The following is a 27,198-nucleotide window of genomic DNA, read 5'->3' as shown; positions in this document are numbered from 1 at the left end:
GAGAAAATAAATGTTAGGCTGAGTTTACAGCCTTGAGGAAAAAAAAAAGTTCTGCTGCAAGGACAAAAATGTGATTTTTTTTTATCAGAGGCTCTTTCATACAAGTTGGAAAACAGCTGTACTGCACTGGGAAACAAAACATGATAGATGTCTGAATAAAGATGAGTGGGAAGTATAAAGGTCAGGTCTGGATGTGACCCAGAGACTGAACTGCACTGACCCAATATTTTGGTTCAGCTAGCCACAGATTTGGGGAGTGAGAGAGTGGTATTTTGGTTTTGATGTTTTTGAGAAAAAGAAAAAAAAAAATGTTGACTTGGACTTTTTACCACCACCACGGCACCCACGTTTGTGCAGACAGAGGAGAGAACCCCTTTTCTAGAAGGGCGTTTCGGGCCCACTGCTGCTTAAGAGGCACAAGTACCTGCTGCCTGCACACGGTGGACCCACGCGTTCCCGTGTCCCCGCAGGATCCCCTCGCCCAGCACCCCACCCCATTCCCTTCCCGCCGTGCCCTCCCGGGGGGCTCCCACCCCCTGCTGGGAAAGGGCCGTCCCAGTTCCCCCCCCCCAACCCCTCCCCGCGCCCTGCGGGCGGGGCGCCGGCTCGCAAGGGGTTAAACTTGTGAGCACCGACACGTTGAGGGGGAGTAGCCAAGACCGAGCAGCAAAAACATCACAGCACATTCCTGGGTAGTCCTCAGCTGCCAGCATCTGATTAAAACCATATCTCTCGCTGTGAGTGGCTAACTAATCTGCAGGCGAGCGCACAACCCAATATTTAACCGGGCTGCCGGTCCCTGCCAGGCCACCGCTGCGGTCCCCGGATCATGCACGGAGCGGCACGGATCTAGCCCGTAAGTAGCTTTGCCGGCGAGGCGAGGCTCCGGCAAAGCCTACGAGGGGAAGAGGAGGGGGGGCCCTTTTCCCCGTGGGGGCTCACATCGGTGGGGCGGAGGGGGAGTGGGGCTCAGCCGGGCTGGGCGAAAGGCACCGGGAGGGGCTGCGCTTGGAAAAGCGGCGAGGTTGGCGGGGTGGCCCCGGCCCCGCTGAGGGGTCTCGGCGGGGGGAGCCGGCCGCTGGCCAGGCTGCGGGGAGCGGGATCCCGGCTGAGGTGGGAGGGGAGCCGCCGGCTCTGGGCTCCGGCAGGGCCGGTCCCTGGGGAAGCTTGGGCGCAGAGCAACACACAACGTGCGTTTTCATTTCTGTGTGTGGAGAGGAGGGAATTAAGGAAAAACAAACACAAACAAACAAAAAGAAACAACACAAAACAAAACCAAAAACACATAAACACTAAATTTCATTTACATTATGGATATGAAAGAATCTCTCTAGTCACAGAGTCGAGGAAAGAGTTAGGATGCTGTGAAGCAGGGGTGGGTTTCTGTTTTGTTTTTGAATGGAGCATCTTTGTTGGGCACCCCTCTGTCTCTTGGTGTATCTCAGGATGCTACTTCTCTCTGAGGTAAACGGATACATTTAAAGATGTCGAGGATTAACTGGAATGAGTCTTCTGCCTTGTTAGAGAAACTGACTTCTCAACTGGTGAGACTTCAATGATTATCACATGATGACACTTTACCTCGCGGTATTGCCTGTGCTCTGGGAAGTAAGATAAATGCAGGTGTTGCCAATACAGCCAGGCTTCTCTGTAGCAAAGCTTTTACCTCTCTGATAAGCTGAAGCTGGTTGCCTGACCACCTACTAGGGAAACATAAAAATTCACTGGTAGGGTAGGATTAGTTTGATTTTTTTTTTGGGGGGGGGGGGTCTGGGGGGGAGGGGATTGGGAAGGAGTTGTTTTAATCTTCTTTTAATGAAGGTAGTTCCCTTTCAAAAGGCTACATTTTTTCTTCCTCAGAAGTCTTCTGTAATTTCCATAAACAAGGCTGCCCAAAATAGACCAAATCTGAGAGCATATAGGCTTAGGTTTGCAGATTGTGTGCTAAGGAATAGGCATAGGTGTATTTAGGCTGTAGACAGGTGATAGAGATGCAGATTCAATTAGAGAAAAGTAATTATGAAGCTCTGGATTCTAGCTGGCTGTGAAGACTTACTGGGCATCAGTAAATTGAAAATATGTCCTTGTTTCCAATAGTGACCTGTTAAGCAGTTATAATGCTAACAGGTCTTAGTATCTACTTCTATTAGGACTTTCCAAGAGATGGGTAAGGCAGTCGGTGGCTAATTACAAAGGTGAATCAGAATCCAAAGAAAATATCTTCAGCTGAGAAGGGAACTGTTTGAGAGAGTCCCACACCATGTCTGTCCAAAGAATTGCTGCAGTTGCATCCAGCACAATGGTTCTTGAGGCATAGCTAGGTTTCCAAAATTCCCTGAATGGTCTGAGGACGTGGTCAAGTCTAAAGCAGAAATTTCTATTAATTTGGAGGAGGAGAACAAAATGGTAGAAATGGTAAGGAGGATGTGACTGCCAAAAGAATGTCAGGTGAACCATCAGAACAGAGACTTAACTAGCAAACCTTGTGACTTGGAGTTTAGGAAATCTCAGGGTAAAGTGGAGTGAATGCCAGATGCTCCAAGTCTTAAATGAGGAGATGGTTCTGCTGAGGGGAATCTAACAGGGTCTCGTGTGCATCGCGCTGCAGACAGGAGACTGGGAGAATGATGAGCACTAATCATAGTCCTTTGACTTATGATACTTCTCATCTCTTATGCTCTTACTTCAAAAAAAAGCTATTGGTTGAGCACCAGAGGTTGTGCTCAGCACTACCAGTTGGCATGATGGGCCAAATGACAAAAATCTGGCATCATTTAACTTTTGTGAAGGTAGAGATGGTTATCCATTCTAACATGTGCCTTCTGCTATGTTTCTAAGTGTCTCAATACATCTGCAGTACACAGCCCACTTTCTCACTGAGAAGACCATTACTTGTTAAAGTTCCTGCATAACCCTTTTATTGGACACTGACCAGTAGCTGCTATGGATATACTTCTTGCTTAAGGCCTTTACTTCACAAGCAGATATGGAAAGAAGCACTCTAAACAGGTGAATGTAATATATACAAAGGGTGGCGAAAAGAGCTCTTAGGACTCCTAGGACTTTTGTGTGACCTGCTGGGTTAACCCCATTCTTGGGAATGTTTGTGGACTTTATTCAGCAAGGCCAGCAATGTGTGAGCACTACAGAAACATGAATTTACCTGGACAATTAAGCAATAAATTCCATATCCAGAGAAAGCCATCTTGTTCTGGAATCAGTACTGATGGTACAAATCCTGCTTACTGGCTAGAGTCTGTCAAATGATGTAGAGATAGCATGAAGGTAACTTATCTGCAAGGAATTTGGAGAAAAACCTGGATCTTGAATGTAAACTAAGGGTTTATTTAGTAGAATCAAGACTCTGCCTCCTGGGGAGAGAAGGAGGCATGCTAAGAGGTCTTAATGAGCTTCTGCTGTGAAATACAACCAAGCATAAGCCACTACTCCTCCACCTCAGCATGAACTCCACAGAAATACAACTTGGGGTTGTGGTAGAAGGATCAAATAGAATAAGGTGTCTAAGTACCATAACTGATAAAACAAACAGACTTTAGAAACCTGGGTTTGAGGCTGTATCTGGGTTCAAGGGTCTCAGGGTTATAAAGAAGCTGGATGAAGCATAGTGGCAGGCCTAGTCAATAAATCAGAGGTACCAGTTTCAACAGGATTAGCTTGTTTACCCAAGCTGGGCAGCTGAGTGCAGAACAAAGCATCTTCTCCCATCTAACTCTTGGCAGCCCTGGTTGATGGGGGCATAGACCGTGTCAGCTTCCCCTCTTCTGAAAGGATGTACCTTGCGTATGCTATGAAGTGCTTGAGGATGGAGTCTCAGCTGATATGCCCTGCAGACCTTTATTTCCAACTATCTGTGGGGTTTTTTTTTTAAAAAAAGCTTCTAAAAGCTTCATAACTGGTGCATATCACCTTAAATATCAAAGCTCAGATATTACAGGGTCGGTTAAGGATAGAGTATTGGCCTTGGAGCAGAATTTCCTACTGCTCTGTCAGTTCATGTTGCATCCCTAAGCAATAAGATGAGAGGTGAAATACTTTATTATCTCTTGAACAGAACAAGTAGGTCTGAGAGACAGGATAATAGACCTTTACTTGGCAGTCAGAAGGCTTCGTGACAATGTCAACTAGGAACTAGCTCCTCCAGCGAAGTGTAATCAACTTGTAATGCTGATGTGTTGCATGCCAGCAAGTCTCTTCCTATGAGAACTCTCATACACCTGCCGTATGGCTAAAACACCTATGGATGACCCTTTCTTCCTAGGAAGGGATGAGACAAGTTGGGAACACTAAGTATGTAATGTTAATATTGCAAGCTGTGTTTCTACCTTACAGACATCTTCTGTGCTCTCTCAGAACAAGATTCTTTGTGCTTTTAAGGGAGGATCACTACATGAGTAAGAACTAGTTTTCTAGTAGCTTTAATGGCACATGCAAACAGCTGCTGACCTGGCTGATGGAACTTAAACTCCAGAGCAGGATTGAAGGCTGCCACTTATACTTGCATGCTTCTGATGGATGGGGGCATCCCCATAATATGATCTCAAGACCATCATAGAGATGGAAAATTAGAGAGCTTAGTTAGGATTACTTTAGAGTCTGGATTTAGGAGTAATAATGTAAATTTTCTCTAATGTACATCACAAACATGTGTGACTACACTTACCAATAGGGAAGAGTAATCTATGAAACACGACTAGCCGTTTAGTAGGACAGCTACTGAAGGAGCTGCAGTGGAGCTCTGAAAATCCTGGTTGATCCTTCTTTACCTCTGGTATAGATCTTTCTGTATCACCTTTCTAGATTTGCGTCCTGTTTAGTTATTCATTGCCTTTCTTGCTTCATATACAAGGGAGAGCTGGGGCCCTTGGTAATAACTAATCTTGAAGGCAAGAGTAATCCTTGTATTGAGCAGTAAGCTTTGTAATACCTAACTAAGGACTGAAACTGCTGTAGAAGAGCCTGCCCTCATAAGGTGCAAACAGAATTTTCATCAGTCTTCTAATAACATGATGTTCATGATGTGTTACAAGAGACAGTATGGAGTGACTCTTGTGACAATGACTGCTACAACAGTTTATGTAAGAAGAGGCACAGCAGCTGGGGGCTAGGTGGAGGGTTCTTGAAATACTGCTGAAATGAATGTTTAAGGACAGGTCTTTAACTGTTTGTGTGATCATCAGGCTGGGTAAGCAAACTGCAATGCATGACATTGTGGCCATGAGTATATGGCTTTAGGTTGGGTGAAGAGGAGAATAGAGTCATAGAAGGGTTTTGGTTGGGAGGCACCTTTAAAGGTCATCTAGTTTAATCCCCCTGCAAGGAGCAGGGACATCTCCAACCAGATTAGGTTGCTTAGAGCCCCATCTGACCTGGCCTTGAATGTTTCTGGGATGGGGCAATAATACAGCAAAATCCCATTGCTCATGCAGATAACATTTGTGAACAGGTAGAGAACGCTTACTGTTCACCATAGGCTATGCAGCACATATGCAATCTCTCTCAGTACAGCTTGCACACATGCAAACTGTAAAAAGGGATAACTCTGCCAGCACTGGACAGCTAACAGTATGCAGCTGAAATAACCTATGATAACAGCTTCAATATGTGTCAAGTTACTGCTCTGAGGAAGGGAGTGAAAAGCATTGTTCCTGGCAAGAGGCCTTTGCTATATTAACTAGCAAGAAGATCGGAAACAGGCAGGAGGGAGTTAGGAATACAGTTTAAGTTAAGTGTTTTGGGCTGTTGTCTAGTTCAAACTAATTTGCATCTGAGTAAACTCTAGCTGTCTTGACTAACAACTGATTTGCTCCAGTGAGTCTCAGCAAGGAGTACTGACAGAAGATTGAGTGGTATGCCTGCAGACACATAGCGTGAGTTTCCTCATCCTGTGAGCAGGCAGGTGATGCTTTCCTGACCAACAGCTAGAAGAGAACTGATCTCTGGCTCAGGAGCCACTGATTTGAGGCTTCAGCACTGGAAACTGGAAAGAGTGTTGCAGAGGAGTGGCCCCTTAGCAGACTGCAAAGCATGCTGTCTTTCTGAAAGTCTGATATGAAGAAACTTCTTGTGGATAACCTAAGTATATAATCTAATAATAAGCTTGTTACCAACTGAAAAGCTCCATATCAAGAAAAAGCATAATGGGATATCTGCCAATGTCTTTCTAACTGCAGAATCTGCAGTTCAGCTGCTGATATTGCTTGTACTAAGAGTGAAGGGGTTTCTTAATCTAAGAAATTAACTAATAGCTTGAAATGTTAAATGCTGAGAGTAGGTTGGAAAGGCTGCTACCAAGACATCTTGCAAGATACTGCATTATTCCTGGAACAACTCATAACTTGAGATGGGCTAGCTAGGTGTCTGGACACTACCTTTGGACACTGAAGTTCCTGGCTGAAGAATAACTCTATCAAACAGACTATGACAGTGCTAATTCCCTTCAGTTTGCGATTAAGTCTTCAGGAAACCAGATAGCACTAGCTCATGAAAACCATTTAACTTGCTTCCTTTAAAGTAAGCAGAGGGCAATACTTGCTAATTTTTATCATTCAAAGTTGTTAGTGAGGTACAGCTTGTTTAAACTGGTCATGACTTCTCCTAAACCCTCTGTTCTAATATTCTTGCAACAGCCGTATTATTCCCATGACAAGTGAAATAAAAACCCAAAACAGAGCTACTGTGGTAGCTGGGTTAAGAAGTAACTAATTATCTCATAGGAAAAAAAAGTGCTCAAAAGTATAGTGCAATGGCAAAAACTACCGGTCCAATTGCACCACTTGAACTGAGCGACCTGTTCGGTTCCAGCTGCTAACTTAGTGACGGTCACTTGGCTGTGATTCAAGTGTGCAGAAAACACTTTCGGGAACTTAGTTGGAATTTCTATGTTCTTGTTAAAAACCAAACAGCTCAGAGAAGACTGATTCACTGATATGATGAGAACAGACTGTTCTGTTCAACTTATGAAATAGCAGTTGGCAGATTGGCTGAAATGGTAAGATGTCTGGGTAGTGTCATGGGCATGATCCTGCACCAGCAGTGGTGCATGCCAACATCTGTAGCTGACATGACTAATTAGAGTACTAAGATCTTTATCTACTTTGCATTTGGTGCTGGGGGAAGGGAGCAGCATGAAGGAGTTAATCCCTGATATGTCTGCTACCACCCTTCTGTCCCACTAAGCAGATGAATGTCAGCCTTTCCTGTTCCTTGTTACTGGTTGTATATGATCAAGACAGCTATATCCTGCAACATGTAAGTACAGTTGTTGCTTATTCCAAAAGGGTATTCCTGTTTGCAGAGGAAGCCCTTGGTGTAAGGCTGCCTTAATACCTCAGCAAAGTATTGATCCACTTCATCACGTAGGTAAGAGGACAGAATATCAAACAGGGCTTAAAGCAAGTTGCATGGAAGAGGTTACTTAAAGTAAAATCCTGTTAATCTGGCAATATCTGGGCCAACAGGCCAAGTGCCAGTCTTAACTGAGTCTATGACACCAAGCAAATGATCTCTTAACCACAAATCCTGTTTCTAACTACTCACGGCATAAACAAGACAGTTAAACAGCCTTTTTGAACTTAAGCTGAAAACACTGGTCTTGGTTTCCCTGCTATCAAGGAATCACAGGAGAAGCTGAGTGGTGGGGACATCCCTAATCCAGACGTTCCTGATTGAGGGAATGACAGATAGCTTCACTTGTCAGGCAAGGTAGGTCAACATCCTTTTCAATTGTCTCTCTTACAAGACTAACCACAGGGGCTTGGGTTAGACTTAGCAGTATAAGGGCCTGTATTCAGTCATCTTTCAGGCAAGTGATGCTGCTCTTGCATTCCAGACATAGCATAAACTGGAGGAAGACGGTTCCCAAAATGTCTGTGAACTCTCTTCCACCACTTGTCTTCAAGCAGGTACCCGTTATGTGTAAGTGTGAACAATATGCATCAGGTATAACCTACCAGTACGTAAGGCTGGTATCTTTCATTTATATTAGTCACTGGCTATGCTAGTTCCTAACAGACTAATTTGATTGTTTTAATAGAGGAAACAAAGTAATGGTAGTGCTTGCAGCAGAAAAAGCATTTGGAATTTTCCATCTAAAACATAGTAATCTTGCGTCGTGTTACAGAAGGTTTGTTCAACTTGAACTCGTAGACACTGTCAAAGGCTAGAGCAATGGGTGTTTTAGTACTGAAATAAAATACTTAAGATGATATTTTATTTGACTTCTCAGAATGAATGACCCTGTTTAAATGGCAAGTGTTTGAATAGCACATTCATGTTTCTGATTTATTAATGCATGCCTAGTGATTCTCAAGGCTACTTGGGTCACTACCATTGCAGCAGGAACTAAGCAGAAAATGTGATAGTTACACACACAGGGATTTGTTAGATGAAAATGTAAGTCAGTCGTACAGGGGCTCACACAAATGCACTATTCTAATTCTCATGTGGGTAGAATGCTGCTACTCAAGATAGTCCATTATTAGTAAATGTTGCTGGCTTTACAGCTTTTACTTTTGCAGTCATTGTGTGTATTGCTGTTTAGCCTTTAGTCTATTTCCTCAGCCTGCAAAACTGAAGTCTTGAATTCACTCAAGAGTACAGCTTGTTTACCAGCCTTCTGAGAACAGCTCTCCTGTCAAGAACTTGATGGGTAGAGGTATTTCTAAGGATACCTTGTGCAGGTCCTGATACAATCTTCTAACAAGAAGAACTTGACTAACTCTTCAAGAAGGTGGGGGGAGTGTGAACAACTTGCCTTGGAAGCATGTTCAGCACTTGAACTATTGCTGTGTTTCCGGTTACTACTTCATCCTAACAGGTTATATTGCACTTAGCAGTAAAAGCTTCTCTTGTCCCCTCCTGGCCTTTCATATTCTAATTTGAGGTTAATATTTACATGCAATGACTCTTTAAGCTGAATCATATACTTGCAGTATCAAGGGACAAAGAAGGGAACACAGGCTGTGAAAAGGACAGAGTATTAAACTGCTGAGCAGATGTTTAATTTATCTGCCTTCTGACTTTTTCAGTGTCCTTAACCTCTTCTCAGAAAAGCTTTCATCAACATTGAGGCAATTATCTTTGTCTGCTGAGGTGAAAAAAGGCTGTCTGGGTGAGGGTTATTGTCCAGTCTTTAAATTCTATGACAAATTACAGCTGTAATGAAGATTCTCAATCCCCTGTGCACAGGACAAAAGTAAAATCAAAGAGTAGCTACCATGTTGCCACCCCTTGCTCAAATAAGGGATAATTGTGAAAGCATCTCTTAAGAGAAACTAAATGTTGCTCAACAGAATTGTTTGGCATGTGCTTCAAGCCTTGCTAAGAAACAGGTATTTCAAGGATGATTTGTCATTACCAACAGCTCTCCTTGAAGGGAGTTTGAAGAAGACACCAAGAGCACAGGATGCCCAAAGTCTTAAGACTGACTTTCCCAGGGTAGATGTGTGGAAATTAAGTACAAGAGTTGCCTAACTTTAGACAGTATCTAACAGCTGATACTTCAAGGCCTATGTGTTGAGGGCCTGAAATGGCAATTTGTACTCACTCTTCATAGTATGGTCCCTACAGGAAAGGAGAAAGATACTATTAGTGACCTCTTAACAAGCCCTTTCTGGAGTAAATTGAAAAGTGAGTGAACAAAATCTGGTGTGTATCTACTAATACAAGCTAGAGTTTGGGGCACTCCTCCCAGGGTAGCAACATCCATAAATCTGCAGTCTAAGACTTCTGAAATAGTAGTTAAAGAGCTAAGAAAGAACTTCTGCACAGTAAGGCAGTGTGTATTTGCAAGGGTTCAGTTAGACTTGTGTGTGTCCCTGCCCATCTTACTTCACCTGGGGGTTTTGCACTGTCTGCCTCTATGCAATTAAGTAGTCTGGCTTCCATAGATGGAGGCAGATGGTAATAATGGAGGAATGACTGGAGCTTAAAGATAGCCACTGCCCATCTGGATTGCTACCACTTTACATTTGCCAAAGTGAGGTCTTGCTTGTGCGTATTTGCTACCCCCTAGGCTATTCATTTGTTATTGCCTCTTAGCTTTACTTTGGAGTGTGATACTTACTATGGTTGTATAACACCAGAGCTGGGTCTAGCCCAGCCAATTAAATTGGGGAAGCAGGATGACTGACAGGCAGGACTCAATGCCTCAAGGTTGCTGATTTTTTTTTTTTTTTTTTTCCTGCATGGAGCTGGGCAGAATGTCCTAATGCTATGACTCGGCTCCTAGAGAACGTATCTTAGCTCTGTTCCTCTCCAGACATTTTTGTTCTATTCTCTGAACAGTAACCTTCCAGATGGGGATGAGTGACTAACTAATGATTTGGCCTTAACTCTCTTTCCTTCCAAATCAGGCAAGCTAGACTAGTTTTAAAGTAGAATTCAGTTGGCTTCATTTTATCTGCTTAATGTTGAGTTTTCAATGGGTGCACTCCTTTTTAGCATTGGTGCAAGTATCCTGTAAAATTCCTGTTGGCTGTAGTACTTTCCCCCTTGCTCCTCTGTCAGAATGGGTACACAAGCCACTCCTCTTCCAGTGGTAACATTTCCTAAATAGCAGTGGCTTGCTATATCAACTCTTCCTCTAATGTCTATTTCTACTCAGAATCACTTGAAATTTTCAGTCATATCTCTATTCCCTTGCATCAAATGTTCTCTAGCTGCGGTCAGGTAGGTTACTTACAGAGGAGAACAGGCATTAGCTGCCCAGTCTTTCCCGTATGAGCTATCTTATCTCTGATTGACTTGAGCAATGCCAAATGCAATTCACTAACTATCTGGTAAGCAGCTAGATCTGACTTTGCTTGTATTAGTAGCTAGTTCCCTAAAGGCCTCCCTCCTGGCTAAATGGAAATGGAGGCCTTGAGGGTGAAATTCTCTCTTAAGGACCTAGGAATTTATATTCTTCCTAGATTAAGAATCAGTTAAGCATTGACATCTGTTACTCTATTAGTGGCAAGCTGGGTGAGTCAGTCTGTAGCTATTGACTTAGTAATGAATTGAGGGAAGAGGGGAAGGCAGGAGTGAGAGCAAAATCCTGAAAGTAACTTCCAAGTAGCAGGTAACATTAGCTGTCACTAAGCCAAATGAGGAATAGGTTACTGAGAATTACAAGCTTCTAATGCTAGAGGATATTCAATGCTTCAGTACTTGAATCTAAGTACAGAGTATGTCTCAAATAGTGTGCTGGGTAAAAGGGGTGGTTTGGTATGTGTCTGCTTGCCTGGATATAGGGGAAATTACTAGAAGAGAGTAGCCCAGCTGCTTAATAATCTAAACAATCTCTTGGCTTCATTTTTTTCACCCTAAAATTCAAGGGACTAACTGAAGCCACCGCAATACCCCAGACAGAAGATTCATAGAACAGTTTCTGTAGCAGATGTGAATGTCCAGTTCTTTCTGGTTGGGTATAGATGAACTTCAGAACTCCATAAAGACAATGAGTCCCTCTATTTGATTAGTGTAAATCAATGCTTTAGCTGTGTAGGAACAAAACATGGTGACTGCAGATTATTTTTTTTTAATGTATCTTGTATCTCAGAGGCAAAAGGGTCTCATGGCATAGAACGAAGTCATACTAGTCCATCGTTTCTGTTAACTTGCCAGGTTTGTTGTTTGGTTTTTGGTTTTTTTTTTTTTAAACCTAGTGTTATTTGATTACTGTTAAGACAAGAGTGTGGAGTTTGGAATCTTGTGGTTTTTTTTCCTGGAATAGTCTGTCTGCAGCCTAAGGGATCTATTTACTTTTACCTGTTGGGTGCTATAACCTCAGACTTCAGCTAGTTATAGACGCATGAATAATATCTACTGGCTTCTTTTGGGTGTTCTGGTGTCATCTTCATGTGTGTTTGGAACAGATCTAGCAAATGTTTCTTGCATTCTTTCCTATCCAACTACAGAGATATGCATTCTTTCCTATCCAACTACAGAGATATTTGTAGTGTTGAAGCAGAATAGAGCAAAATATCTGAGGTTCTATAAATAGCTTTAACAGTTAAAAAGCTAAAGGCTGACAGATTAAAGCAGAGTGATGCAAGTACAGCCTGTGGATGTAGGTTAGTATGATCTATGGATTAGGTATTACGGAGGTGAGGTTTCATCACCTAGTGGCCATAACTTCATGCTTTCTGTAGCCTGAGATAAACAGACAGTGAGTCAGATTTCCTACATGATCACTACTCAAGCTTTCAGACATTAGTGGGCTTCAGTGTGCGGCAGAAGACTGGACTAACAGATCTAATGAGACTATTGCTTCTTCAAGGTAAATATTATGTCTGCCTACTGATTGTTATTTGTATTTTTAAAAACCACAGCAAGCGTAGCTGACCATCATAGCATCATGTCTACTGAAGCTGAAACTACTACTATCAACAGCCAGCCTGAGCAACAGGCTCCACCAAAAGCACAACCTTCAAAGAAGGAAAAAAAGAAAGGTAAGGAATACCTCCTCTAGTCAGTGTCTTTAATCTTTTGCACTTGCTTAAAACTAAGATCCGTCTCACAGTGTGGTTAAAAGGTTTCAAGCTAGCTGGAAGACTGAGTACATAAAGCTAGAAAAACTTTCAAGCTAAAAGCCTACCTTCTGGTTAGAATTATTTTACTAGCTTAAGTTCTAAAGATTTCAGTTCCACTTGTTAAATGACTCGTGTGCTGAGCCTGACAAGTCACCAAAGCCCAGAGAAGTGAAAGCCTCCTGAGGAGGTGACAAGACCTAGGACCATCCAAGTGGCTGTCAGTCTGAACCTGAACTTACTTCCTTTCCTGCCTTCAGAGGGGGAGTGATGTGCTGCACACAGATACAGATTCTAGTCTAGAGAAGCCAGAAAACTAATTTCATGAGAATTATTGTAGATCAGATAATAGATTTTTTTTTAATAGATTACATCACATAAATATAATTACCTCATACAGAAATACATTCCTAGGTACACACTTGGATTATCTTGAGAATGCAGAGAAGAAAACTAAGCAGTTCTGCAATGGGAACAGCATAAATAGCAAATATAGCTAAAATCCCAAGTGATTCCAGGAATAGGGATACCAGGACATGTTGTAGAAATCATGGTACTGATAGAAAGTCCTAGCACAGGAACTAGGAGATTCTAGCACACGAAAAAGATCTGACTACACCAGGATGAGGGCTAATATCTGAAGGCCTTACTGAACATCCTGTTGGGCATGGGAAGTACCACTTATGTGTGGTATTTTTGCTTATTACTTGTATCTACTTGGCTATTGCCTATAAATATTTCAGTCTCTTATGGACCAGTTGGAGAGGGCCATGATGATCAGAGGGCTGGAGCATCTTTCCTGTGAGGACAGGCTGAGAGATTGGGGGCTGTTCAGCCTGGAGAAGAGGAGGCTCCAGGGAGACCTTATAGTAGTCTTCCAGTGCCTCAAGGAGGTCTACAAGAAAGATGGGGAGAGACTGTTCAGTAGGGCCTGTTATGATAGGACAAGGGGTAGTGGTTTTAAAATAGAGGGAGGTAGATTTGGATTAGATATTAGGAAAAAATTTTTACTAGATGACCTTTAAAGGTCATGGAATCATAGAATGGTTAGAGTTGGAAGGGACCTTCAAAGGTCATCTAGTCCAACCCCCCTGCAAGTAGCAGGGACATCTCCAACCAGATCAGGTTGCACAGAGTCTCATCCAGCCTGGCCTTGAATGTTTCCAGGGATGGGGCATCCACCACCTCTCTGGGCAACCTGTTCCAGTGTTCTGCAACTCACATTGTAAATAATTTTTTCCTAATTTCCAATCTAAATCTACCCCCCTCTATTTTAAAACCATTACCCCTCGTCTTATTGCAACAGGCCCTACTAAACAGTGTTTCCATCTTTCTTGTAGGCCCCCTTGAGATACTGGAAGACCGCTATCAGGTCTCCCTGGAGCCTCCTCTTCTCCAGGCTGAACAGTCTGAACTCTCTCAGCCTGCCCTCATAAGAGAGGTGCTCCAGCCCTTTTATCATCTTCGTGGCCCTCCTCTGGACCTTCTCCAACTGGTCCATGTCCTTCTTGTGTTGGGGGCTCCAGAGCTGGATGTAGTATTGCAGGTGGGGTCTCACCAGGGCAGAGTAGAGGGGGAGAATCACCTCCCTCGACCTGCTGGCCATGCTCCTCTTGATGCAGCCCAGGATGCAGTTGGCCTTCTGGGCCACAAGGGCGCATTGCCTGCTCATGTTGAGCTTCTCATCCACCAGCACTCCCAAGTCCTTCTCATCAGGGCTGCTCTCAATCCATTCCCCACCCAGCCTGTATTTGTGCCTGGGATTGCCATGACCCAGGTGCAGGACCTTACACTTGGCCTGGTTGAACTTCATGAGGTTGGCATGGGCCCACCTCTCCAGCCTGTCAAGGTCCCTCTGGATGGCATCCCTCCCTTCCAGCGTGTCGACGGCACCACACAGCTTGGTGTCATCGGCGAACTTGCTGAGGGTGCACTCTATCCCACTGTCCATGTCGCCGACAAAGATGTTGAACAGGGCCGGGCCCAACACGGACCCCTGAGGGATGCCACTCATGACCGGTCTCCACTTGGACATCGAGCCGTTGACCGCCACTCTCTGAGTGCAGCCATCCAGCCAACTCCTTGTCCACCGAGTGGTCCATCCATCAAACCCATGTCTCTCTAGTTCAGAGAGAGAGAAGGATGTCATGTGGGACAGCATCAAAAGCTTTGCACAAGTCCAAGTAGATGACATCCATTGCTCATCCCTTGTCCACCGATGCTGTCACCCTGGTTCCTTCCAACCGTAGTCATTCTATGATTCTATGTAGCAAACAAATGTTCTGAATTTGTCAAATATTAAGCACCAGGCTCCACTCCTTAAACTGAGGCCAGATTCCGCAAGAGCAATGTGGAGTCACTATCTTGCAGTGCACACAGTACTGGAAAGACAAAGGGTTGTTTGTTAGCTGTACTCAAGGGACTGTTTTAACAGGTACTTATATGGTCTTTTTTTTTAAAGATCTCAAAGCCACCACATAGGCATTTCTCTTTTTAAAAAAAAAAAAAAAAACAACCAAACAAAAAACAACAACAAACTTTTCTCTGTCTCCAGGGCCAGAAAAGACAGATGAATCTCTGTTGGCTAGATTCAAAGGTGATGGTGTAAGATACAAAGCTAAACTCATTGGCATTGACGATGTCCCGGAGGCAAGAGGAGACAAAATGAGTCAAGATTCAATGATGAAGCTGAAGGTAAGAGCTTGAGCTGCCATATAAGGAGCCACTTCCAGGAAGTCTTCAGAAACCAGATCAAATGGTCACTTTGGCACAATTTCAGGTACAGCTGAATGGTAAAACAGTAATAACAGCACCATCCTAGATGCATGTTACTTTTAAAGCAGTAATCCCTTGCTCAGAGGACAGTGTTTCTCTAATAGCTTGGGAACAGTTGTTTGGGCCTCATGGAGGCATCCAGTATGGATGCTAATGATATTAAACCCAAGCTCACTATTTGTAATTAAGTTTGGATGGGAACAGGGAAGCTCTATGCAATTTAACACTGAACTCAAAGCACTCAAACTCAAAGGTTGGCATCCTCTTGCAATAGTGACACCAAAAGATATAGATAAGCCAAAGAATAAATGAGACCCTGCAGCAACAAAGACTATTACTTCTGAAGAGCAGAACACTCACATAGCTTCAATCAGGCCAGGAAAGCTGGTAAAGATGCTGTTACTGCAGCAGTTTTGTGAACCAAGAAGTTTTAAAGCTCCAAAACATTTACAGAGGAAACACGATCTAGTAGTGAGGTATCACTTCAAACCTAGTCAGGCCTATGTTGCAAGAGGAATGCTGCTCTAACTATACAGTTGCATAGGAATAACTAGATTAGCACTAGTACAGTCACAGCCATGGGCTCAAGAGGAATGTAAGGAAAAAAGTTAAAGCTTTATCTAACAGAAGTCTCATCAATACTTTGATGTTCATCCTCTTCAGGGAATGGCAGTGGCAGCCCGTTCCCAGGGTCAACACAAACAGAAGATCTGGGTGAACATTTCCCTCTCTGGTATCAAGATAATAGATGAGAAAACTGGGGTAAGATATGACTTATTCTCTTAATGTGATTTTTAAAGCAAGTTTGGTGCTTGGAAGTTAGAACAATCTGAACTAGATTCCTTAGTGGCATTGTGCCTGTCTTCCACATATTAAAAACTGGCTTGTGAAATGGGTTGCGATAATGAAGCCTCCTGCTGGAATGATAGCTACATCCTATTGTGGTTAGTCAAAGGCTGATAAACCCAAGTCTTGAATTTAAGCCTTCTAATAGCCTTAGCCATTTTAACTACAGAGAAGAGCGGCTATTATGTCTCCAGCAATTTAAACCAGTACTTATTTTCTTTTTCCTAATTCTAGGTTATAGAGCATGAGCATCCAGTAAACAAAATCTCCTTTATTGCTCGGGATGTAACAGACAACCGTGCTTTTGGCTATATTTGCGGAGGAGAAGGCCAGCACCAATTTTTTGCCATAAAAACGGCACAACAGGTATGGATTATACACACTTTTGTATTTGCTATGAGTAATGCTATTGTGTAAACATTTAACATGTGATAGGGCTACCAGAAAAACACTAGCCTTATGAGGTATAGAGGAATGCCAGCACAGATGGATAGCCTCTTCTCAACGAGGGCAATAGGAACTAACTGTGTCACCAGTGGCTTTTGTCTTGTTCAGCTTATCTATAGTCAGAACAAAAAACACTAGAGTACCCTTGCTTACTATGATTAACCTTGCTTAATGTGCCCATGCACCATGGAAGCCATTAGTGAGGTGAATAGAGCCATTATCATGGGCTTTACTGTACAGTGGCCTGTTACTGCCAGTGAGAATGCTAATTCTTGAATCAAATAGCCAGAGCTTCACTCAGAATTAACAGGAATTATTTTAGAACTCCACTAGTCTAGTTCTCATGGTGCTTTGTCTCATGAAGCAGTGAAAACAGATTTGATTTCAATAGTGTTTCTGGGCACAGTGAATGGCAGGTCTGGTCCTCCTTAAGTTACTTTTGGGAGGGATTTCTAATCCTTCTGTGACAAGCTTCCCCCATGAAGAAATCCTGTATGCAGAGTTTGTCTCTCTGAAGAGAATCTGTACACGAGCAATATTGGAAACAAGCTATTTGGAATTACTGCTGAGTCTTATGCAGCTTCCTAAATGACTTGAACTTAAGTTAGATATGTATCATTCTTCAGCTTGTCATTATAATGTCTTTATAATAGTCACTATAATGATTTGAGGAGCCATATTGAGGAGCTAATAAGTTCTTCATACACATCCCCGCCTGCCCTTCTGGAGAACCTCTTGGCACCTTCAGACCTCCTAGAGTTGGGACTGAGGGGCTCCATGTTGGAGCATGTTAATACTCTAGTAATAGCTGTAACACCCTCTCCTAAGCCTCTTTTATTAGTTTACCAGATTCTTGAGTTCTATTGGCTTCACTGGAATTGTAAATTAAGTACAAAAGCCTTATGTGTGTGCTCTGCAGTGGAGTCTGTTCTCTCAGAGCTTTTCACCGTGGGGTGCTGTTTGCCAGCCTATAAGCTTAGCCAAGCTGTAGACAGCTCTTACTTGCTGCTAGTTGTTTTTAACAAACTTGTCTAGCTGAGAAGTAAGGACTTCTGAACTCTAGACTGCTGCAGTTGTACTGTTTGTCAAAGTTGATAACTCCTGAAATAGCTTTTCCTGCAGTTGCATGTCTAAAACCCTTGATTAGGAGAAGATGATGCTCAGACATAAACAGTGAGATCTGCTCAACAGATTCTCTGCTTGAGCCAAAGGTAGTGGCTGAACAGGGGGACTTGTCCCACTATAGACACTGACACAGCTGCAATATGCCTCAAGCAGAAGTTACAAATCAGTATAGCTGGACCTGCCACCATCTTGGCAACAACTCAAAACACTCTCAATGAGTGTGGGGGGAATGCTGCTCCTTTCTAATTCACACTAAATTTTCATCCACTTAAAGCTGGTGTCTGCTTTACACATATAAGGTGATTATAATCTTACCTTATGCTTGCCTTGCTGATTTACTATTTGCCTTTTGCTTAAAATAAACCTGGTATTAGCTACAGAGGCTTTTTCCAGGTTCAGTCTTGGAGTTAGTAGAAAACAGACAGATGCAAAGTGTTTTTCCTCTCATGAGACTACCGGAGAGCTTGGATAAACTTTGCACTTTTGAGGAAATATGATTAAGACTTGCCATGCACTTACAAGACCTTGCCCTACAAGCTTTTTAGCAAAAACATAGCAGGCTCAGCACAAATATAGCCACTCTTCCTGTGGAGTTAACAGTTCTAAGCTGGTTGTGCTTCACTACCCTTGGATCCTGCATAAGCTCTTGTGTGGAGACAAGACAGTCCTTTAAACTCTTGTTTTTCCTGTTATCGCAACCTTACTGTTGCACCATTTAGGAAAATTTGGCTTGCTGCTCTCTGGAATCCTACTGAAGCAAGCTCTGAAGTAGTATATGGCCTAAAATTTACATTCTTTTTCAGGCTGAACCTCTAGTTGTTGATCTTAAGGACCTCTTCCAACTAATATATAATATGAAGAAGAAGGAAGAAGAAGATAAGAAAAAGGTGAGTAAAATTACAGATACTACATTAGTCTGCATAGAAATAAAGCTTACTTCAGCTTTGGCTTGGCTTTTGGACTCTTCTAAGGCTTGACACTGAGGTCTGTCTAAATCCAGGATCATTTGAAGGTGTTGGTTGGTAGTTTTAGCAGCAGTTTGATTATCTCCTAGATCTGGTAAGCTCTCCAAAGCGAGAGGCTTTGGATATTGTACATGATGTCTAGGTACTAAAAGCCTTCTTTTCTTCTTTAGAGTGAAGAAGCAAGTAAGACTGAGGTAAGTTGCTCCAGCTCAGCCTCACTTCATTAGGTATGCTGCTACAATATGACTAGGTTTGATTTTCACACTGCCAGCATTATGGAGGCAATGTCAAATGCCAAATTACACTGAAATGCGAGTAAAAGGAGCCTACAGAACTAATACTGAGTAGTGATCTCCCTTGTATTTCCTCTTTCCATCACTTGCTCTTTGAAGCCTGCGAGTCCCTTGCTTAAGGCAAGTTTTGATATGCCAGTTATTGCTGACACTGTTACCCATCTATTACAGAATGGTAATGAAGCAGCTCCTGCTGATCAAGCTGACAAAATGAAATTGGTAGGTTAATTTTTAGAACTTTACGCTGATGCCGTTAAGGACTTCATAACTGACTGTCTGCACATGGTGTGGGAAATGCAGTATTTTTGGATGTGTTTACAGTAGATCTGCATAATGCTTGATTCTTGCTCTTGCAAGAACTCTAACAGGTACCAATTCTTTCAATATTTCTGGCTTCAAGGGAGTTGACCAGATGGACTTGTTTGGGGATATGTCAACACCTCCTGATATGAGCAGTCCCACAGTAAGTAGAATCTAGTTGAGCTCTTGGTTCTTGCTTTGAGAGCAGACTTAGTCATAGTAATAAGATCTGGTTTTACTTTGTTAGTCCTGGTTTCTGGTTTCACTCTTAGGCCTACAATAGTATCTACTTACTAACTAGACTAGCTAATATCATTCTTATCCAGCAGAGTTCACGTGAGACTGAGAGGCAGAGATAATCCTGTGTTATTAGTCATAGAATAGTTTGAGTTGGAAGAGACCTTAGAGACCAACCCCTCTGCCATGCGCAGGAACACTTTCTACTAGACCAGGTTGCTGAAGCTCATTTTATGGACAAGAGAATCCTTAAGTCACTCAGAGTGGACTCTTGGCCATTCTAGATGAGTAGCCCTAGCTCAAGATATGGCCTAACTCCACAAAAGCGTGCATAAACCTTGTCATAGTTCAGTAGGACCTCTCAAATCCTACCAGTTTATTCTGGCACTGTAAGCCACTGTTGGCCATGATACAATTGTTGCTGTCAATCCAACTGTAGTGACCAAGTCTTAGCCTTCTACTGCCTGCTTGGTGGAGAGATGGCATGTTAACATCTCCCACCATCTAATAGCTCTCTAACCTTATGCAAAGCTGAGACTGCAACTTTAAGTCACACTAAGGCAGTGTGATTTCACAACTTGTCAAAACAAAGGACTATAACAGTGATTCTTGACTCAAGTGAAAGCTTAATGATTCTACAGTCTCTAAGCTGTAGAACAAGCATCTGATAGATAAGTAAGGGATCTTAAAACAGGTGCTTTTAACATTGGGTTTCTGAAACTAGGTAGCTGTAATTTGACCACAGCTGTCAGTGTTTGCCATAATGACTTGTAAGATGAAGCTGTAGTGCAACTTCACTGTGACATTGGATACTTATTAGAATAATGTATTGGATACTACTTTCCTTTTGCAGCTGTTTTCCTTGAGTTAGTGTACTATGCAGCAAGTCCTGCCTAAGACTAACTTTATTTTTCTTTCTGAACAAATAGGAAGCTAAAGAGATTCTGTTAGTGGATCTAAACTCTGAAATTGAGACCAAACAGACTTTTACAAAAGAGGATCTCTTCTTGAATGGCATCACAACTTCTCTTCCACAACCAAAGCTACAGTCACCCTTCTTGCCTGAGAGTTCTTTCTCTACCAATCTCAGCTTCTTTCCCACACCTAATCCAGACCCTTTCAGTGATGATCCTTTCACACAGCCAGACCAATCTGCACCACCTTCATTTGATTCTCTAAAATCTGCTGATCAGAAGAAGGAAAGTCTGAGTACCTTGACACCAGTGGGTAATGGTGCTTCAAATGGTGATGTTGACTACTTTGGTAAACAGTTCGACCAGATTTCTAATAGAAGTGGCAAACAAGAAGTACTAACAAGCCAGTGGCCACTTGAGAGTAAGTCGCCTGCAGCAAGAACTCCAAATGGGGTACCAGAGAGAGAACAGAATGGCTTTGTTAAAGCCCCATCAAACCTGTTTGAAGGTCCTTCCAAAGGAGTATCTCTGCAGAATGGATTAAAGCTGGATTCTGAAAACAATATCCAGCTCATGTCACATGAGTCTATAACAATTAGCCCACCACCACAAAGTACCAAGCCAGGAAGAGGAAGGAGGTCTGTCAAGGTGAACAATGTTCAAGTAATTAACGGTGATATGCATGGTGATATGCATGCTCTTACTTAGAAGCTGGGTGAAGGAAGCTCTTTTTTCTTCATACTGTGTAACTAGCTAAATGGCTTCACAACACATCTACTTCTCTTCTATCTACCATGCTTACCATAATCTCTTTGCAGCCATGGTACATTCTAACATTCACAAATGCTTCATAGTAGCCATCATCACTAAATTATATACTCTCTCCCTTAATGCTGCCATGCTTCTGTAAAGGTCTGGTAAGTATGCTGCTATGTTTATTGACACTTGATATAATGCTAGAGCCTAATAGCTGTATGTCTCTCAGCCTGTGGTTTCATAAAAATGAGGTACTAGCCTATGGAAACCTATGTAGTTTCTCAGTACCTACCTACTGAGGTCAATCTCAGTGACTTTCCTGAGTTGGCTCTGGGTCAGCTGCATTTGTCTTGCACTCAAGTTATGCCAAACTGTTGCTGACCCTGCCACAACTGCAGGGGTCACTGCAAACTGAGCAGGAATGTTTTGGAGGGGTGGAGGGCAAAGGGAAGCTCATTATGATAGCAAATAATTCAGTCACTTTAAGTCTTATTCTTTTGCTTTTGACTGGTGACTAATATATATTATACCTACTTAATGCTATGCATCTCAGGAGGCATGAACAAAACAGTGAAGTTTGAGACTCTTATATTTGGCCTCTAAAGGATAAATCAAAGCTCCCTGCTCTGCTCTAGCTGAAATGAAAGCTTGTAGCTCTAGACTGAGTCTTGAGCATGCTAGCATGTGTTCTGCCATGCCATCTCAAAGCTTTTTTTTTCTTTCTAGACTACATCGAATTACTTATTTAGCTCAGACTTATTTGCACCAACTACAGAGAGCCATAGCTTGACATCAGTGGCCCAAACAGGACCTGTGCCAACTAGTCCACTGGACCTCTTCAAAACAAGTCCTACCACAGCATCTCCATTGGCTGGTCTAGGTTAGTTTACAAAGTGAAGGTCTTGCTCCAGTCTAAGATATCTACTAACACCAAAATGGGTTCTAGTTTTCCTTTACTTCATGTGCAGTGTCTTGCCCTTTAATCAATGTGCTGTCTGCCCTAAAATACTAAGTTCTGTGAATGGAGGCCTAAACTCTGCGTGCTTAACTGGAACACGGTTTTTTGCTTAAACTTTGACAGCAGATTTCTGCTTCAGGTATGCAAAGCTCAAGTGAGCCAAGCACAAGGTGGGAGGTTAGTGTAACTCTGCTGCAGAGTCTTAATAATCATTTACACAGAAGTAACTATATGGCAAATGCATCCATCACTTCTGTGCTAGGACTAAGTATGTTCCTCCTGTTATATTCAGGACTGAAATGGAGCAAAGTAAAAAATGTTAACCCCCTTCTCCCTCCAAATGACTTGATTTTTAAGTGTAAATCAACAGATTTTTGCAAACAGCACGTGAAAAACTTTTTGCTGGTACCCTCAATGGAACTGATACACTCCTGCTTAAGGTCTTCAGATCACTGAAGTGCTGTGTAACAACAATCTTCCCCCAGGTGGCTTGCCAGTAACTTCATCACCATGGAGTGCACAGACACCTGCCTTCACTCAGGCTGCATCGGTTTTTCCTGGGTCTATGATGCCTGCTCAGCCTACAGGATTTACTCAACCACTTGCCTTTGGTACTCAAGCAGTGCCAAGCTGGAACCAGCCTGCATCTTTTGGTCCAGCAGCCCCTCAGTCCTCTGGTCTCTGGGCACAGCCAGCACAAGTTCCATCTAGTCCATGGGTGCAGCCATCCAGTGCTGTAAATCCCTTCCAGAGTAGTGTGTTCCCATCTTCAACGCTTCCTGCTCAGACACCATCTGTGTTGCCCTCCATGTCAACAACTAGCCCACCTCAGCCACCACCTAGAGCTACTCCTCAGAAGGAGCTATCCAAGAAAGAAAGTGATGCTTTTATTGCTCTGGATCCACTTGGTGATAAAGAGATGAAGGATGTCAAGGAAATGTTCAAAGACTTCCAGCTGACAAAGCCGCCTGCAGTACCAGCAAGGAGAGGAGAGCAGCAAAGCCTTTCAGGTGCTTCTGGACCCTTCAGTAATTATTTTAGTAGTAAAGTAGGCATTCCTCAAGATAGTACAGATCATTATGACATGAAAGCTAGCCAGCTGTCTGCCAAACTGATGGGTAATTGTTTTTTTTTTTTTTTTTCTTCTGCTTGGATAGCTGCTCAGGGATTGGGATGGCTGGTCACTAGTCGTTTCTGATAGAGCTAAAAGTTTGATGGACTGTTTTCCCTAGTAATGCTGCAGAATTTATCAATATCAGTGAGCAAACACTGACACCTAGTGCCTAAACTACTTGACTAGAACGAGGTAATTGTTAGCTGTACCATCTAGCTTAAGAGTAGTGAGGGACAAGCAGGAGATAAAACTGAGGTCACTGAAAGCAAGCAACTTCTGTGTATTTTTTGTGTATCTAATTAAATGAGCTTTCATGCTGCTGTACAGGTAGAGCTGAGTACTTGTTAAAGCTGTTAAGTGAGTATAGCAGTATGTTTCTTTTCCTTAGAACCACCAAAGCCTGTTCCCCGACAAAGTGTGCTGCCGGCTGATGGGCTGTTTGAAAGTCAAGCTAAAACAGATCTTTTCAGTGCCTCACTTGTAAGTAGTAAAAAACTCGATGAAACAAAAACAACAACAAAAAAAAAAACCAAAAAAACCCCAGCCTCTCTTTCTCCTTAACAACAGGGGTGCCTATGATTGAGCAATGATATGGAACAAAATTTCTTGCAGGTCTGAGGCTAATATTTAATTTAACAGAGGGTATTTGTTGCAAGAAGGCTGATTCCATTTGGCTTGGGTACATAACCAGTTCACCAAGCTGCAAGCCCTGGCAGGAAGTTCTTCAGTATTGGAAGCTTCTACAAAAGACTGTAAAATGATGTAGCTGCAGAAGTCTTCCACTTTGGTTACACTTATGTCTGTGGAGTAGACAGAGCAGTGTGGACTGTGCAGCTCTTGCTGAACAAATGGGAGGCTTTCATATTCAGTAGCCCCTGGGGGAAGAAGTGGCTTAATCACATCTTTCCATTTGGGACACAGCACTTGAAGCCCCTGGTGAAAACTCTGGATGAATTCCAGAATGCTGACTATATGACATCTAGCATTTGTCTAAAACAGATCTCATCATGGCTACACTAGCTGAGCTCCAAATGAGTGTTCAGTAAGCACATGTCTTCTGAAAGATACCTTGCCTCAGACTAGGAAAATTACTAACGTGGCTTTAGAGCCCTTTTCTCTTGTTAAAGCAGTACAGTTCAGCAGGGACTGCAGTATTCTTTCCAAGGTGTTTGGAACAGGAATTATCTGATACAGTCATGCAGAGTAAACCTGGTGAAACCTGGAAATCCACTAATAGCCTATTATTTCTCCTTCCTCAGAAGGAACCCCAGAAACCACCTTCTGGTCCTTTTGGTGATCCTTTTGGCAACCCATTTGTATAGATCAGGTAAGTCTTTCACTAATAAGATAACCAATTTCATTCTCTGAAGTTGATCCAAAATACCTTTGGTAAAGAGCTGACTAAGAACTACACTACCTTAACTGCAGTGCTCCTCTGAAGTATGGCAAACAGTTCGTGGAAGAACGCTTCTGCTAGAGTACCTCTACTCAGACTTCTACATAGCTGCCTTCTGGCTAAACCTAGCCAGCTTCAGTTTCTTAGAAATAAAGATTTTTATTCTTCCATGAACTTAAGTCTCAAGGCCACAATAGATCTAGATTTCCTTTCCTTGAGGAAAGTTAATGAGTAAATATGTGCTGCAGAACTCAGAGGGGCTAACTAAATTTCTTTAGGAGAGTGTTAGCACACAATGGCCCTTACTGCTTTCTGAAGTTTAATCCCCTAAATAATTGTGGGTTAGTACTCTGGGTGGACAGGAGTAAAAACAGACTAAGGGCTGTTATGAGAGCTTTTGTCACTAGAAACTAACGTAACTCAAACTTTTGTACTGTTATTAGAGAACATGAACTGTCAAACTAGCAAATCTATTCCTCTGTCACACCTCTAAATCTTCCCCTGAAAAACTGTCTTTCAGCAGAAGACAAGTGTTGCTATTTGTTGCTTTAGTTTTGTTCTCAGTGGCTCTAAGCTAGTTTAAGCAATAAAATTATGACTTATAGACATTCTAACATTAAGTCCTTTTCATCATATTAGGCAGAACCAGAAAAGGACAAATGGAATAACTGGACCTCTTCTCAACATGATTTTTCTTCTTGTTTCACTTTGCTGTCTGCCACTCTTGCTGCCATTCCATGATGTCTGTAATCTAGAACATGTCCAGGTGGATTGAAACATGAACCCTCAAAGAACATGCTGTGAAGATGACAATTCAGGGCAAAGCAAATGGAGAGTTGGACTCATCTTGGAGACCCAAATTCAAATTGGTGGATGTTAACTTTACTTTAGTTCTCTGTAATCTTCTGCAAAATAGCTTAGCAACACTAAGTCATGTGTCTTGTAAACACGGTCACCACAATTCTCTTTCTGTAGCACTTACTGTCCTAAAATACAGGAACTGAATGTACCTGGGGAAGAAATGTTGCCTTCACATAAGGGAATTGAATTAGTAGCTAAAACTCCACACCTTAAGCAACTAGGTCAGGTGCCTGTTATCACAACAGCAGCCAGTTGTTAAAGTTAAGTGGATACTACACAGTTCTAATTGGTGACTGACATGTGACTTGGTCTCTGAGCCACAAAGATGTAAACTGTATGGGTAGGGGGGGAAAAAAAAAATCCAATACTTGTCTATTTAACTAATGGTAAAAGTATCATTCTGCCATAAATGTGTAATAAAGGGACTAACTGTGGGGTCTGCAACAAAACTGCTAGGGTCCTGAGTAAGAGAAATCTATGTTGTAGGGTCAGATAAGCTGAAACACTTCTTGCAGAACACTGAGGTAGTCATGGACACTAACTGTTGTCTTGGTGCTAATATGGCTTCTTTCAGGGAGGGAAATCTACTAGGATTACTTCTTTATTAAGGTGGCCTGTCAGACAAGTGGAACAAGCAGATAGGCTTCTTGCGTGTATCTTAGTGAATATCCCATACCCTGATGTTGCTCAGTTTGAGATATCTCATGGTGTCATGTGGCATGTTTCTGGTATGTTAGAATGCAGAAAGACAATCATGGCTTCACTCCATGCCTACGTTCCTTCTGAACAGATGCACCACCTCCGTGCCATTAATGTGAGGTAGTTCTCCATCTCTTGAAAACCTTGCCTTTTTCTAAAGAATCTATTCTAACAGAGCTCTGAATCTGTTATAGTTATAACTGACTGTAACAGCTACTTTTTTGCCAAATGGGGATAGCTGATGTATCAGAGGTTTTTCTTTTAATACTAAGTATAAACTTGAAATAGTACTGTTAAATCTAATGCCTAAGCAGTTGCTGAACTGGAGAGCTAAGAAAGTCAACTTGAATTCAGCCTTAGTACCCAATTCAGCCAGGCATGCAATTAGTCTTGTATATAAACCTCTCTTGCACTTTCTGTAATGCAAAAAAAAAAAAAACCTATGAATTTAAGTATTTGTCTCAAACTGGAAATGTAGAAACTTATGGATGTTACACTGTTACATAAAACTGTAGTATCTCAAGTGATGTTACCTAATGACATTAAAAAGAAGCAATTCCTCATACCAAATGAACATCAGTGTGGCTGTTGATTCTGTCCCCCATAACTCAGTCTTGTGGTCTAGTTGATACTTAGGAATTTAGAGCCAAAGAATTGTTTCTCATGGGTTTTTACTATAGCCATCTGATAGCAAGGTCTTAAGTCTCTGTAGCTTCTTGCATCAGGCCTGTTCAACGAATGCTGTCCCACAGTAAAAAATAAAATTCCCAGCTGACTTAGTAAACTGTCACTAGAAGCTCATCCCATTAGCTGCTGAGTCTGAGTTTGCACTACTAAAGATCCTTTCTTGCTCCTTTCTGCAGGATCATGGAAGTGGGTACTTAAATTACATTGTGTTCAGGGGTTTCATTAACTCAACTTGTCCTTTCCAGCTTTGCAGGAGGTCTAAACTGATGTTGGGAAGACTGAACTAGAACACCTA

The 27,198-nt window shown here is 42.4% G+C and overlaps 1 protein-coding gene across 3 annotated transcripts; it reads left to right on the top strand.

Annotated features, from left to right (window-relative positions):
• The first annotated feature begins 730 nt into the window (after positions 1–730).
• Positions 731–26,790, top strand: DAB2 (DAB adaptor protein 2). Of its 3 annotated transcripts, none has more exons than XM_086770500.1 (15): positions 731–856; positions 12,333–12,452; positions 15,085–15,224; positions 15,969–16,067; positions 16,386–16,517; positions 18,527–18,610; positions 18,859–18,882; positions 19,153–19,200; positions 19,382–19,444; positions 20,448–21,080; positions 21,915–22,068; positions 22,632–23,156; positions 23,649–23,740; positions 24,520–24,587; positions 25,412–26,790. In XM_086770500.1, exons 2-14 carry the CDS (start codon positions 12,359–12,361, stop codon positions 24,580–24,582), a joined length of 2,151 nt encoding a protein of 716 aa, XP_086626626.1. In that variant the 5' UTR covers positions 731–856; positions 12,333–12,358; the 3' UTR covers positions 24,583–24,587; positions 25,412–26,790. The 3 variants fall into 3 exon arrangements, with proteins under 3 accessions (XP_086626626.1, XP_086626625.1, XP_086626627.1); XM_086770499.1 differs by having other exon boundaries at positions 25,296–26,790; XM_086770501.1 differs by lacking the exon at positions 18,859–18,882 and having other exon boundaries at positions 25,296–26,790.
• The last annotated feature ends 408 nt before the right edge of the window (positions 26,791–27,198 follow it).

This window comes from Chlamydotis macqueenii, chromosome Z, assembly GCF_036417535.1.
Source record: "Chlamydotis macqueenii isolate bChlMac1 chromosome Z, bChlMac1.mat, whole genome shotgun sequence".
Lineage (NCBI taxonomy): Eukaryota > Metazoa > Chordata > Aves > Otidiformes > Otididae > Chlamydotis > Chlamydotis macqueenii.
Note: the sequence above shows the minus strand (reverse complement) of the source record. Positions and strands in the feature narration are given on the sequence as shown.